Source organism: Canis lupus, chromosome 26 (assembly GCF_003254725.2).
Source record: "Canis lupus dingo isolate Sandy chromosome 26, ASM325472v2, whole genome shotgun sequence".
NCBI classification, from domain to species: Eukaryota; Metazoa; Chordata; class Mammalia; order Carnivora; family Canidae; genus Canis; species Canis lupus.
The window spans coordinates 15950173-15962495 of record NC_064268.1 but is presented as its reverse complement, the minus strand read 5'-3'; the positions used below and the strand labels follow the sequence as shown (position 1 = coordinate 15962495).

The 12323-nt window shown below is 43.1% G+C and overlaps 1 protein-coding gene across 6 annotated transcripts in view; it reads right to left on the bottom strand.

Moving 5' to 3' along the window:
* The window catches only part of CCDC60 (coiled-coil domain containing 60), a 184764-nt gene that overhangs the window by 22551 nt on the left and 149890 nt on the right, over positions 1-12323 (bottom strand). For 2 of the 6 annotated variants that reach the window (XM_035706330.2, XM_035706331.2), the window contains one exon: positions 10500-10894. In XM_035706330.2, the coding sequence (XP_035562223.1) occupies positions 10814-10894 (81 nt within the window). In that variant the 3' untranslated portion in view covers positions 10500-10813. Of the gene's footprint in view, positions 1-2808; positions 4116-10466; positions 10895-12323 lie in introns of those variants that run through there. The other 4 variants (XR_007406169.1, XR_007406171.1, XR_007406170.1 and 1 more) reach the window with 4 other exon arrangements.

Sequence of the window (12323 nt, the reverse complement as noted above, 5' to 3'; positions counted from 1 at the left end):
GAAGCTCTAGGCTTATTTTTTCCTTATAGTCCACAATTCCAGAAGAAAATGCTTTGTTCTCACCGATTCTGGAGGAAATTCAGGGTTTGACTTTTTTGGATTACCTTGGGTGACCATGCTTGAATCATTTGCTGTGATTGGGTAAATATAATACTTGGATTGGTCAGGTCTTGGTCACATGAGTATAGTTGGTATCAGGGTTGAAGCTCTGCATAAGAATCAAGGAGAAGGGGCTGCTATCTAAAGAAAATAGTATGCGCAGGCACAAACTATGCACGTTTTCCACATTTTTGAATGACTTTCCTTGACAGAGGCTCAACCACAGTGTTAGAACAATATGGTCCTTTGCCTGGATTATATATTTCTCCTTGCAGTGTAATTGTGATACTAATTACTCAGAACTGAGTCAAATCTCACAGGCTAAGGACACGGTTCCCAACAAGAATGCCTTTAAGGTATCATCCACAAGTTCAGGGGTCCCCAGAAGTCACCTACATTTCCGACTAACAGGCTACAATTTGGGGGTTCCCACAGCCCCTCAGGTGCAGCAATTTACTAGAACAACTCCTAGAATTCAGAAAAGTGTGATAATTATGTTCACGGTTTTATTAGAAGAGGTACAAATCAAGACCTTCTAAATTAGGACTTTCATAGGATGAGGTCTGGGAGGGTCCCAATTGTGAAGTGTCCATGTCCTCAAGAAGCATCACCCTTTCAGCACGTCAGTGTATGATTACCAATAAGGGAAGCTCCCTGGAGCTCCAGGCACTCAGAGTTTTTATTAGGGTTTATTAATGATTGAGTTAATGATTGAATCATTGGTCCTGTGGCTGAACTGGATCTCCAGCCCCTGAGCATCTGGACAACAGACTGATATCATATGCCTCAAAGCTCCAATCCTCTGATCACATGGTTGGTCTCTCTGATATGGCCAGCACCAAGTCTAAAAAAAACTATTTAGGGGCCCACCGTGGGGGCACTTCATTTGCATAAACTCAGGTATGGTCCAAGGGGCTTACTGTGAGTAACCAAGATACTCCTGTCATCTGGGAACTTTCAAGGGTTTAGAGGCTCCCTCCAGGGAACTGGAGATAAAGAACAAATAATTATACAACATTCTACTATGCTGGGTCTCAACTTCTTCCCAGGCTTGACCAGTCTACTGTTCTCTTCTGGTGCCACCACTTGTGGATTCAATATCCACTTCCATCTAGGATTTAACAGCATTTTCCTCCCATAGCCCTATGAGAAGTCTCTTCTGGTATCTCTCCCTGAACCCTGCTTCTCTCTATTTCTACTCCTCATCTTTCTTCCTCCCAAAGCTTTGGCCTTGGAAAAGTCCACCCCTCTGTGCCTCATTTTCATCATTGATAAAATATGAATTGTGGATTGGTTTCAGCTCAGCTGAGATGGTACTTATTCCAGGAAGCTTTCTCTAGAAGACATTTTTACTTTTTCTGTGGCTAGCATCTTTCTTTTTGAGAATCTTGCATTTTATAAGATGAATCTTCCTCCTATTATAAAAGATGAAAAGTCCAAACTTGCTTTCTCAGCCTTTCTGGGAGCTTGGTTATGATCATATGAGTGAGGCTTTTGGCAATCAGAACATACGTTCTTGGAGGTAGCATTGTAAAAACTCAGGGTTAAATTAGCCAGAATCAGATTTTATTGCTTATGTCTAAAGACAGTGACTGATGCACCTTTCTTGACCTTGGTATACCTTCCTTGACTTGCCCTATTGAAGAGGCAGCTTCTGTGTGCTCCATTTGCACCACTTTCTCTGTCGCCACCACCAATGTTGTCATAGCTAATATGTATTGAGTTCTTACCATGAGCTGGAGGCTTTACACGTGCTGTCTTATTGATTCCTTAGTGGTATAGCCATTTTACAGATGACATACATAGAAGTGAAGATACCTCTGGAAGTCATGCAGCTAGTGAGAGCACAATTTGGATCTGAACTTTTTCAGTCTAACACCAAGATCTTCTCTTTTAACCATCCGACAACCATGCTATAGGACCATCATTTAACCCTTCTGCATTTAAGCTTTCTGCATCTAACCCTGGAGGATAGGGTCTAGGTGTCTCTATTTTTATACCTCTGGCATCTCTCACATGCCTGGCACAGGTAGGTAGGTGTTCAATCAATACTTGAGCCCAAGTAGATGACAAGATCTCACCTGGTTCAAACACTTCTTGAACATCATTGAGCTGCCCACTGACTTCCCACCCACCAAATCACTGCTTTCCTTCCCTGAGCTCCTTTCTTCCATGTTGCAATCTCCAGGACTTGTTTTTCAATTAATTTGAATCATTCTCTACCTTCACATATCTGCTCCTAGGAACACCCTCTTCAAATCAATGTAAAGTTGAAAATTTGCCCTAATTTCCAGTTTTTCTTCCCCCCCTCTATTCCTAGGTTTTTGGGGACTTTGGGAATGAAGGTACTCATTAAGTGCCCTATCATGTCCTCCAAACTCCAGTTCTTTGGTGAGAAGAATTTCACATTTTTGACAAGAGTTTAAATCTTCAGAAAAGGTTCTGGCTTAGTTAACTTCTGTATTTGGAAGACATGTTGCCTTTTTGTGGAGCCCCAGATAGCAAATCTGGATTCTCTTTGGCATGATGACATGTTGCTTAAAAGAGCCAAAGACTTTCTCTGAAATTTGTGAAGGAGGGCATTGTCATTCAAATGGCCACTAAGAGAGCAGATGTTGGTTAAGTGAGAAGAATGATAATGCTAATATGCTTAGTTCTTCTAAGGGAGTGCTTTCAACTGTAAGTAACAGAAAACCGGGACTCAACTACCTAGAAAAATGAGAGGCTGTATCTTCTCACATTGCAAAAAGTCCAAACCAATGTAATTCTCTTGGCTCTGCCCCCCAATGGCAACAAGATGCCTGAACAATTCTGGACCTTTGTGATAACCTCCAGGAGACAAAAGACTGTTTTCCTCTATGTCTGCCTTTAAAAAAAAAAAAAAAAAGATTTATTCATGAGAAACACAGAGAGAGGCAGAGACACATGCAGAGGGAGAAGCAGGCTCCAATGCAGGGAGCCCGACGCAGAACTCAATCCCAGGTCCCAGGATCATGCCCTGAGCTGAAGGTGATGCTAAACCGCTGAGCCACCCAGGCTGCCCTATGTCTACCTTTAAGGAGAAAGAAGCCTTTTTCAGAAGCTTCCTTTTGCATTTCATTGGTAAAACTCATTGGTCACATGATCATTTATAATTCAATCCTGTCATGGGGTATGGGATTACCAGTATGGATTTTGACCAATCAGGGATTACCCTGGTTCACATGCAGAGGATGAGTAGATACCTGTACAAAATCAGGACTCTTTTATTTAGCAAAGGAAGAATGGAAACTGGCTGTTAGGTAGCATTAATATTAATGGATATAGTCTTGAAGGGCAAGTGGGAAAGACTTTTCACAGCAACAGGGAAAATGTATTGGGAAAAGAATGGTTGGAGGGTATTTGCTGATTTAGGATTAGTCATGGGAGAGCCTAAATATGCTGCTGCTTAATAGTAATCTCCTAAGATCTGAAAGTATATTTTTGTCACTTTAAAAAATCTGAGGTAAATGGAATGCCTCAGTTCTAGTCTCATCAACCTGGTGGGTCATGGTAGTAGAAGTGTTTGTGCTGGTTTTGCATTACAAAACACTACACTAAAGTTCATGTTTATTTCTATATTACACTAAACTTCATGTTTATTTCTATATACCATTAGTCCCCAGCTTTGTCAGGATGGATAGTCTTGCATATCTGCCTCCTTGTGGACATCCATATTTCGCAGAAGGCAGCAGATATCTGAAGAACTCTGATGAAGCTGACCTTGATGATGGTTCCTCTCTTGGTCATTCATCCATCTATCCATCCCTCCATCCATCTGTCTACTCATTCTTCCTTTCTTCCTTCATCCACCCAACTATTTATCTACCTATATATCTACTCACCCATCCATCTAACCATCGATCTGTCCACCCAACCATCCATCCATCCAACCATCCATCTATCCATCCATCTATCCATTTGATGTCAGGAGTCCTATGATATGTGCTTGGAATATATTGATGAATAAAGCAGATTCAATCCTTGTCTTCACAGACCTAAATTTAATTGGAGAGACAGACAATAAACAAATAAACAAACATTTTGGGAGCTATTTTGAGACTAGAATTGAAAGAACTTTGTCCCCCCAGTGTGAGCCAATGTGGTTCCTGTGCTCAGTCTCTCAGGACAGTAAGGTGGAGAAAGCTTGAGGGTAAGAGAGGCAAGTCTAAATTTCAAGTTACTGAGTGTGTCTTGTCATTGAAATGTAAGGTCTGCTTTACACATCTCAGAGGATTGCTTTGAAGATCATATAGTATTAATGGATGTGAACAAACGTCCTTTGACAGTTCTTAAAATTTATTATCATTAAAGCTGTGGCTCTGATCCCCGTCAAAAGATGGCTAATTTGAATCCCAACACAAAAACCTCTATGTAAGTAGAGAGACAGTATAATATAGTTAAAGCAATATTGCAAAATTTAAAGACAATCAGAAATTGAACTCTGGATCCATTGCTTGAAGGTATGTGACTTGGGTAAACTATTTTACCTTGTTGAACCTCAGCTTTTCTCTTTTCTTTTTTTTTTTTTTTAAGGTTTTATTTATTTGAGAGAGAGAGAGTGAGTGGGAGAGAGAATGAGCAGCGGGGAGAGACAGAGGGAGAAGCAGACTCTCAGCTGAGCAGGGAGCCTGATGCAGGGCTTGATTCCCGGGACTCTGAGATCATGACCTGAGCCGAAGGTAGATGCGTAACCTACTGAGACACCCAGGTGCCCCAGAAACTACTTTTAATTGTGTGAGTGAAACATACCTCCAGGTTCAATTTAGCCTATAGATCACCAACCTGTGACCTCTACTTGAAACATCTACTAGAGTGTAGCTCCTGTGGACATGGAGCATTATGACATCCATTCACTGATCCTGGATACTGAGTCAGATGGATCTTTGTCTTCTTGTGTATTAATCCGTGACTCTCAAAGAACTGTGGCTACTATGAAAGGAGAAGGTCCAGATAACTCCAAATACCATGTTATAGAGCTGCACTGTTCAGTGTAGTAGCCACTAGTCATGTGTGGCTGTTTAGATTGATTATTTTTTTAAAAGATTATTTAATTATTTATTTGAGGGAGTGAGCAAGAGAAAGTGCGAGCATGAATTGAGGGAGGATCAGAGGCAGAGGGAGAAGCAGACTCTCCGCTGAGCAGGGAGCCTGATGTGGGGGTCCATCTCAGGATTCTGGGATCATAACCTGAGCCGAAGGCAGACACTTAACTGACTGAGCCACCCAGTTGCCCTTAAACCTCAGCTTTTTTCATCTGGAAAATGAGAATAAACACAATAATGCCAACCTCCTAGGGTGATTACAAGGATTCAGCCAGCAAATTCGTATGAATTAATGACATGGTGCCTGGCCTAAGTTACTCAGAAAATTATCACTTCTATTAAATTTTTATTGTACCTCATCTGTATGTGGCTTCCCCTGGCTACCTCTGGGACCCCAAACCGGAGGGGACACTCAGCCTCAGCCATGCAGTGTGAGGCTCAGGGGCTGAAATGAGTCGTTTGGTTAAAGTGGGAAGTGCTGCAGGAGTGGTTTTAAAATAAGCTTGGGCTTTTATTCCAATATTACTCTTTACAGTTGGTCATAGCTTTTGGTCAAGGTCCTTCCTGATCTGGGATCCATGACAAGAAATGTCAGGACAGGATGGTGATGTCAGTGCAGCTGTTGGTTTTCATAGTGTGAAACTCCAGCCACTTTCCTCCTTTATATAAAGTAGGAAGATAGGAAGTGAAATTACCACCAACATACGTGAACATGCACGAGTTTGTATACCAGGCTCACTGTTTCTGTTAGAAATGGATATCCACCCAAACTATGTAGCCTTGAGCAAGTTCCTAGGCTTTTCTGCACCCCAGTTCCCTCTACTGTTTTTTAAAATATTTTATTTATTTATTCATGAGACATACAGAGAGAGGCAGAGATATAGGCAGAGGGACAAGCAGGCTCCCTGAGAGGAACCCGATGTGAGACTTGATCCCAGGACCCCAGGTTCACGCCCTGAGCCAAAGGCAGGTGCTCAGTCAGAGCCACCCACATGCCCAGTTTCCTCTACTATTGATATCAGAGTCATACTAGCTTCATAGAGCTGCTCTCAGGATAAACTGAGATTAACACACAAGGCATTTATCTGGCATACAATAAGCACACAGTAAAATGCTCCATTTTAATTTGTTTTTGGCTTGTATATGCACAGGGTAACTTTGGAAGATACACAAGCTACTAAGCACAGTGGCATTACCTGTCTAGATGAGAGTGGAGTCTGAGGTTTGGAGGGGAAAGAAATACTATTTAGTGAATGTCCTTTTGCCGTGTGACAATTTTTAACATGTACATACATTCCCTTTCTCCATTTCCTAAAGGAGATGTAATATTCCCTAACTATCATGAATGGTGCAAAAAACATAAACCTCTTTGTCTACATATTTACTGTATTATTTTCACCAGTCCTCCCTGTCTCAGGTTTTGGGGAAGGAACTTATCTTTCTTCCTTCATTTTGATGCTTTTGCAGGGGTCAGTAAATTATAGCCTATGACCCAAATCTGGGTGCAGTCTGTTTTATATAGCTTCCAGTAGAAGAATGCCCTTTACATTTTTAAAGGGCTACATATGTAAAAAGAATAAGCAACAGACACTTATTCTCTGCTCCTTTACAGAGAAAGCTTCTATAGGGTACATGCAGTTTAAAAAGCTCTCATGAGAGCTATGCAGGCAGCTTGGTCAGAGAAGCAGGACAGTGGATCCTGGTCATCTGGCACAAGCTTGGCACACCAGTAGGTGTTTGATTATGATTCTGAGGAAGATGCTTACAGCACAACTATTTCTCCACGTGTGGCTCTTCTTTGAGCCTGGGAGCTGAGAGATGATGTATTCTTTCCTCTGACTCCCCAGTCTATCTTAGCAGTAAAATATCTTCCCTTGTTTGAGTAAATACTCCTTGTCTAAGCAGAGTAGGTCTTCTTGCAGCTGGTAATGCTTGCCTTCTTCCTTTTTGGCAAAAGGTCCAATTTTGCTGACGAGCATGATGGGAGCGCAATGCTAATATTGACCACTAGATGGAGATACAGCTCTGAGAACTAGGCTCAGAAAGGGGCCAGCAGGAGGGCCCAGTGTCTTGTGATTTAAGCATCTCCCCTGCCCAAGATGGACACATTCTGGACTTGGCTCTGCCACTTACTGGCTGTGTGACTGTTGGCAAATGACCTAGGTCTTTGCTTGTAAAATGTGGATTAGAACAGTGCCCACCTAAGAGGGATGCTGCAAGCATCCAATAAGCTATTATGGGAGTATTATCTTATTTGCAAACTGTGCAAATGTAAGTAAAAGTAAATACAATGTCAGGGATCCCCACCATTAGAGCTGTTCCTGGGGTATGATTCCAAAACAAAGATAACTTTCATGACCTCCTCGTCTCATACAATGAGGACAGGGGTCAGAGAGGGCAGCTATGGAGGAAGGGAGGGAGTTGGAAATGAATGCAGGGCACTTTTGGGAGGCTCTGTTTCATCGTCTGTAAAGCAGGTGAGCCCAGCCTTGTAGGATCCTGAAGATGAAATGAGATAATCTGTGTCAAGCATTTTCTACAGTGTCTGGAACAAAGCGGTCCCTCAGAGTTAGATTGTGAGTGGGCTGATGATGCTTTTGTCATTCTGTCCTCAAGGACTCTCTCCTCTCCTCCCCTCTCCCCTCACCTCTCCTCCCTCTTCCTATGTTAACCATCATGGTCCATGCAATGCTAATGTCCTATTTCTATCTCCACCTTGGCTCTCCCTCCTGAGTTTTGGATTCTTCCATTCGATGGTCCCACTCCATATGCTTAAAACAGAATGTCCCAAACTTTCTTTTCTTCCTTTTCTCCTGGTACATTAAAGATGCCATCTTCCATCCAGAGAGTCAAGCTGGAAAACCAGACATGGTTCCTGACATTCTGCCTTCTGCCCACTTGTAACCCACCACACAAAGTTCTGTTGATTTTTTTTTTTTTCAAAAGATTCATGGGCAGCCTGGGTGGCTCAGCAGTTTAGCACCGCCTTCAGCCCAGGGCATGATCCTGGAGACCTGGTATCGAGTCCCACATCGGGCTCCCTGCATGGAGCCTGCTTCTCTCTCTGCCGGTGTCTCTGCCTCTCTCTCTCTCTCTCTCTCTCTCTGTGTCTCTCATGAATAAATAAATCTTAAAAAAAAAAAGATTCATGAGAGAAAGAGAGAGAGAGAGAGAGAGAGAGACATAGGCAGAGGGAGGAGGAGGCTCCTTGTGGGGACCCTGAGATCATGACCTGAGCCAAAGGCAGACACTCAACTGCTGAGCCACCCAGCCATCCCCTTTTGATTCTTTTCAAGAGATTTTTCCACTACCATTGCTCTTCCTACAATCACCACAGCAGTCTTATCTTAGCTTCCTGCCTCCTGCCTTGCATTTATACAACAGCCTTTTCTTTTTTCTGGGACACAAGTCTAATTATTCCCCTGCTCAGAATCCATCCATGGCTCCCTATTGCCAGTAAGTTGGTCCTAACCTTATAACATGGCCTTAGAAAGCATCTCCAGATGTGTCTCTACCTCTCTCCTCCATTTCCCTGTCCTGCTAACCTGATCTTATAGTTTAGCCAGACTTTGTTATTTTAGTTCCTCAAATGACATCAAGTTTCTTTTTGCCTCTAGGCCATTGTACATGCTCTTCTCTGTACCTGGAGCATTCTTCCCTTCCTCCTTGTCTGGCTTACCTTTCTCTGGCTCCTACTCCTCTTACAGCTGTCATCACCCTCCCTAGAAAACCTTTCCTGACACCTCAAATCTGAGTTGAGACCCACCCCCTCCTGTCACCTCTAGCCCGATGTCCCCTGGGATGTTCTTGTACCTGCTTTGACACCATTGCGCTGATGCTGTAGTGTAATTAAATGTCACCTGACATTTGAGAGATGTATGAGATATCTGTCAATTTGGCAGAGTCCCATCCCCTTTCTAGTGGGAAGCCAAATGTGCATTCAAGATTTCTATAAATCTAGAGAGCTTGTGGAAGAGTAGTCTGTCTTGGACTGGACTTCCTGCTCCAATTCTTTATTGTGTTCAATGCTGAGTCCCTTAAGCCCTTTCTTTGCCCCCAGACAGACCCAGATGTAGAACATAGCTTCTTTTCCTGTTTCCTCAAAACATCACTCACAGAGGACACGTGAGTATATGACAGAAATTACTGACAATCTAAGGCGATGTAGTGGAGGGGTTGGTTTGGCTTATAGTTCTAGGAGATCCTGTAGCCAGCCCCCCACCTTGGGAACCACTGGTTGATTTTTCCCCAAGTTTCCTTCTCACTCTGTTATTCAGCCCCCTTTCTTTCTTCCTCTTTTTTTTCTCTCTTGGACCTCCTCCTTTCTGCTCACCTCCCCCTCACCCAAATTCCTATTTAATACGAAGAGGTGTGGGGTCTCTTAACTTTGCAGACTTCTTATAGGCAGTAGCTCCCCTTTGCACCTCGATGGCTTGTTGAGGTACCATGCTAAACAAAGGATGTTAGTGTGAAGAGACATGTGATGCTGTGCCGTCCCTCTGCCCAGGGACCTTATCTGCTTTAGTCATTGCTATATCTTCAGAACCTAGAACTTGGTTGATGCATACTGGGCTCTCAATAAACAGTCATTGAATGCATGAGTAAATGACTTGACTAGGTGAATGGAAGAGTAAGCTGTTGCTTAGACTGACAAGTAGTGCCAGTTTAGCTCTCCTCCCTCCCTTCTGGATTATCATGAAGAGATGTGGAGGCCAGCCTATATGAGTACTCTGATAATCTGGGAATTGGAGCAAATGGAGTCCAGTTGTTTCATCATTAATTCAGCTGTCCCTCAGTGAGAGTTAAAATGACTATCTGTTCTACAACTTAGAGAGAATGTGGGTAAGCATAAAACTAAAATGAGAAAAGAGGTAAAAGGCAGTGAGTCCATACACATTTTGAGTTGACAGGAAGTTAAGCTTCCTTGTGCAACCAAGACCACCAGAAAATATACGAGGACTGATAAGACTGAGATTTTCTTGTACACCATTTGCCTTGTTGGGGAATGTGTCATCCATCCATCCATCCATCCATCCATCCATCCACCTACTCACCCACCCATCCATTCATCTACCCACCTACCCAGCTATCCATCCATAGCCTATATGTAATATTTAGAAATAAGCTGTAGCTCCAATGGTGTGAATTGGGGGCAGTATCATCATTCCCTACTTAATAAGCCAAGTTATTGTGAGATTAAATGATATAATCAAGCCATATGATTTCACCCAGCACTGGGCCTACTATATAACAAAAACCCAGTAAATAGTAACCATGGTTATTATTAGGATCTGAATACCATACCCAAATTCAGCAGTTCTCTTTCCCAGCCAGACATCAAACACTCAGCTTCATTATATTAACCAGAATTTGAGGAGGAGGAGTAAGGTGAAGGCATCTGGAGAGGAAGTAGGTAGAGTCAGGCTGGACCAATGAGAAACAGAAAGTGGGGATTTGAGGCTGTGGTGTAAGGTTGAGGGGTTTCCACCTGGGAGTATCTACCTCTCGAATGTTGCCAGAAGTCAGACCCTCATATATCCTAGTGAGTATCCACGACAATAAGCCAGAAGCAGGAATACAGTGTAGTCTAGTTCTCCTCCACTGGGACAGCTGGTTGACCCAGTTCTAGACTATGCCCGGAGACTTTGGGATCAGATAGGGCTATTGATCCGGTTCTGCAGCCAGTTGATATAATCCTCTTGAGACATATGGATGATGTGTTCACGTACAAACTGTGGGACAGATGCAGTGGCAACTTCAGATGTGATCTAAAAGCTAGACTCCCTTTTCTGTCCCACCTCCAAAATCCTGGAAGATATGTGACTAAGGCTGGTGGCCGCAGGATGCCTCTAACTGTTCAGGCATTCATAATGCCTAGAGCATCATGATGAGAATGGTTCTCTGAAGAAAAGAACCCCTTTCCAGCTTCCTGGCTCAGCAGACTAATTTTAAGCCCCCTTTTTGTTACTGTTGACTCAGAGAAATTTGTGGAGAGCAAAAAACCCAGCTGTCTGCATTTTTCTTTTTGTCCTAATCCTTAATATCTTTTTAAGAAGTCATTTTTTTTTGTTTGTAGACCTTTTTGAGCACTGATGCTAACTATGAGCTTGCTTCCAGAAAAGGCTTTAAGACACAAAATGTAGTTTCATTCAGGTTCTAGATTAAGACACCTCCACATCCAGGCTATCGGACATTCTGTGATGTTCTTACTGGGAGAGGAGCATGCTAAGTTTTACTAGCCAGGGTGATGAACTCACATCAGAGCCTCCATACTCCCTTCCTCTTACTCACTTGGAGATTGCCTCTTCTATACCCCCATAGCTGGCAGGTGGAAGGTGGACCCCATAAATGGCAAGTAGGGAGTGGACAGCTGCTCTTGAGTTAGTTTTGGACTAGCCTATCACTCTTTTCTGAAGGAGCCTCATGGGATTTTGGGAGTGCAGTCTGGACCTATGAATTTGTCCACAGGGTCATCTGTCTTCTCTTACTCCTGACCTTGCACCCATATAATACACCCAGGTCAACTTGTGGGAGTGCCAGCCTGGCATGAAAATACCCAGAGGACTGAGAATTCCACCATTTGATTCCTATCTTTATCTTGAGACATTGAAAGCCCATTTGGGGGACCTGGGTAGCTTAGTTGATTAAGTGTCTGACTCTTGATCTCAGCTCGGGTCTCGATCTCATGCTTGTATTGGGCTTCAGGTTGGGCATGGAGCCGACTTAAAAAGAAATGTATGTATGCCATCTGATGAATTAAGGAAGTGACTCTCCCCCATCTGCTGATACCATTTGGTGCCTTAGGACCATCTAGAGTGGGTGGTGATGATAAACTACCATTAAAAGCCATTCAGGGGCTTTCCTGCAGCCTCAAGTTAAAGACCTAAATCCTTCACTTGATTTCAAAGTTCTGCACAGACTGACCTCTTCAATCTCCTTGCCACCTTGCACCTCCATGGTTGCTTCCTTCTCAACCCATTGACTGCCAATGAATCCCTCCCATAAGTCAAGTTCTGTTTCAGCTTAAAAGTCACCTTCCCTAATCGCCCTAGTCAAGATAGGTCCCCTCTACATTTACCTTAAATCAGTTCTCCTTAAACTTTATTGTGCATACAAATCACCAGGGACCTCATTTAAATGTAGACTGTGAGTTGGTAGATA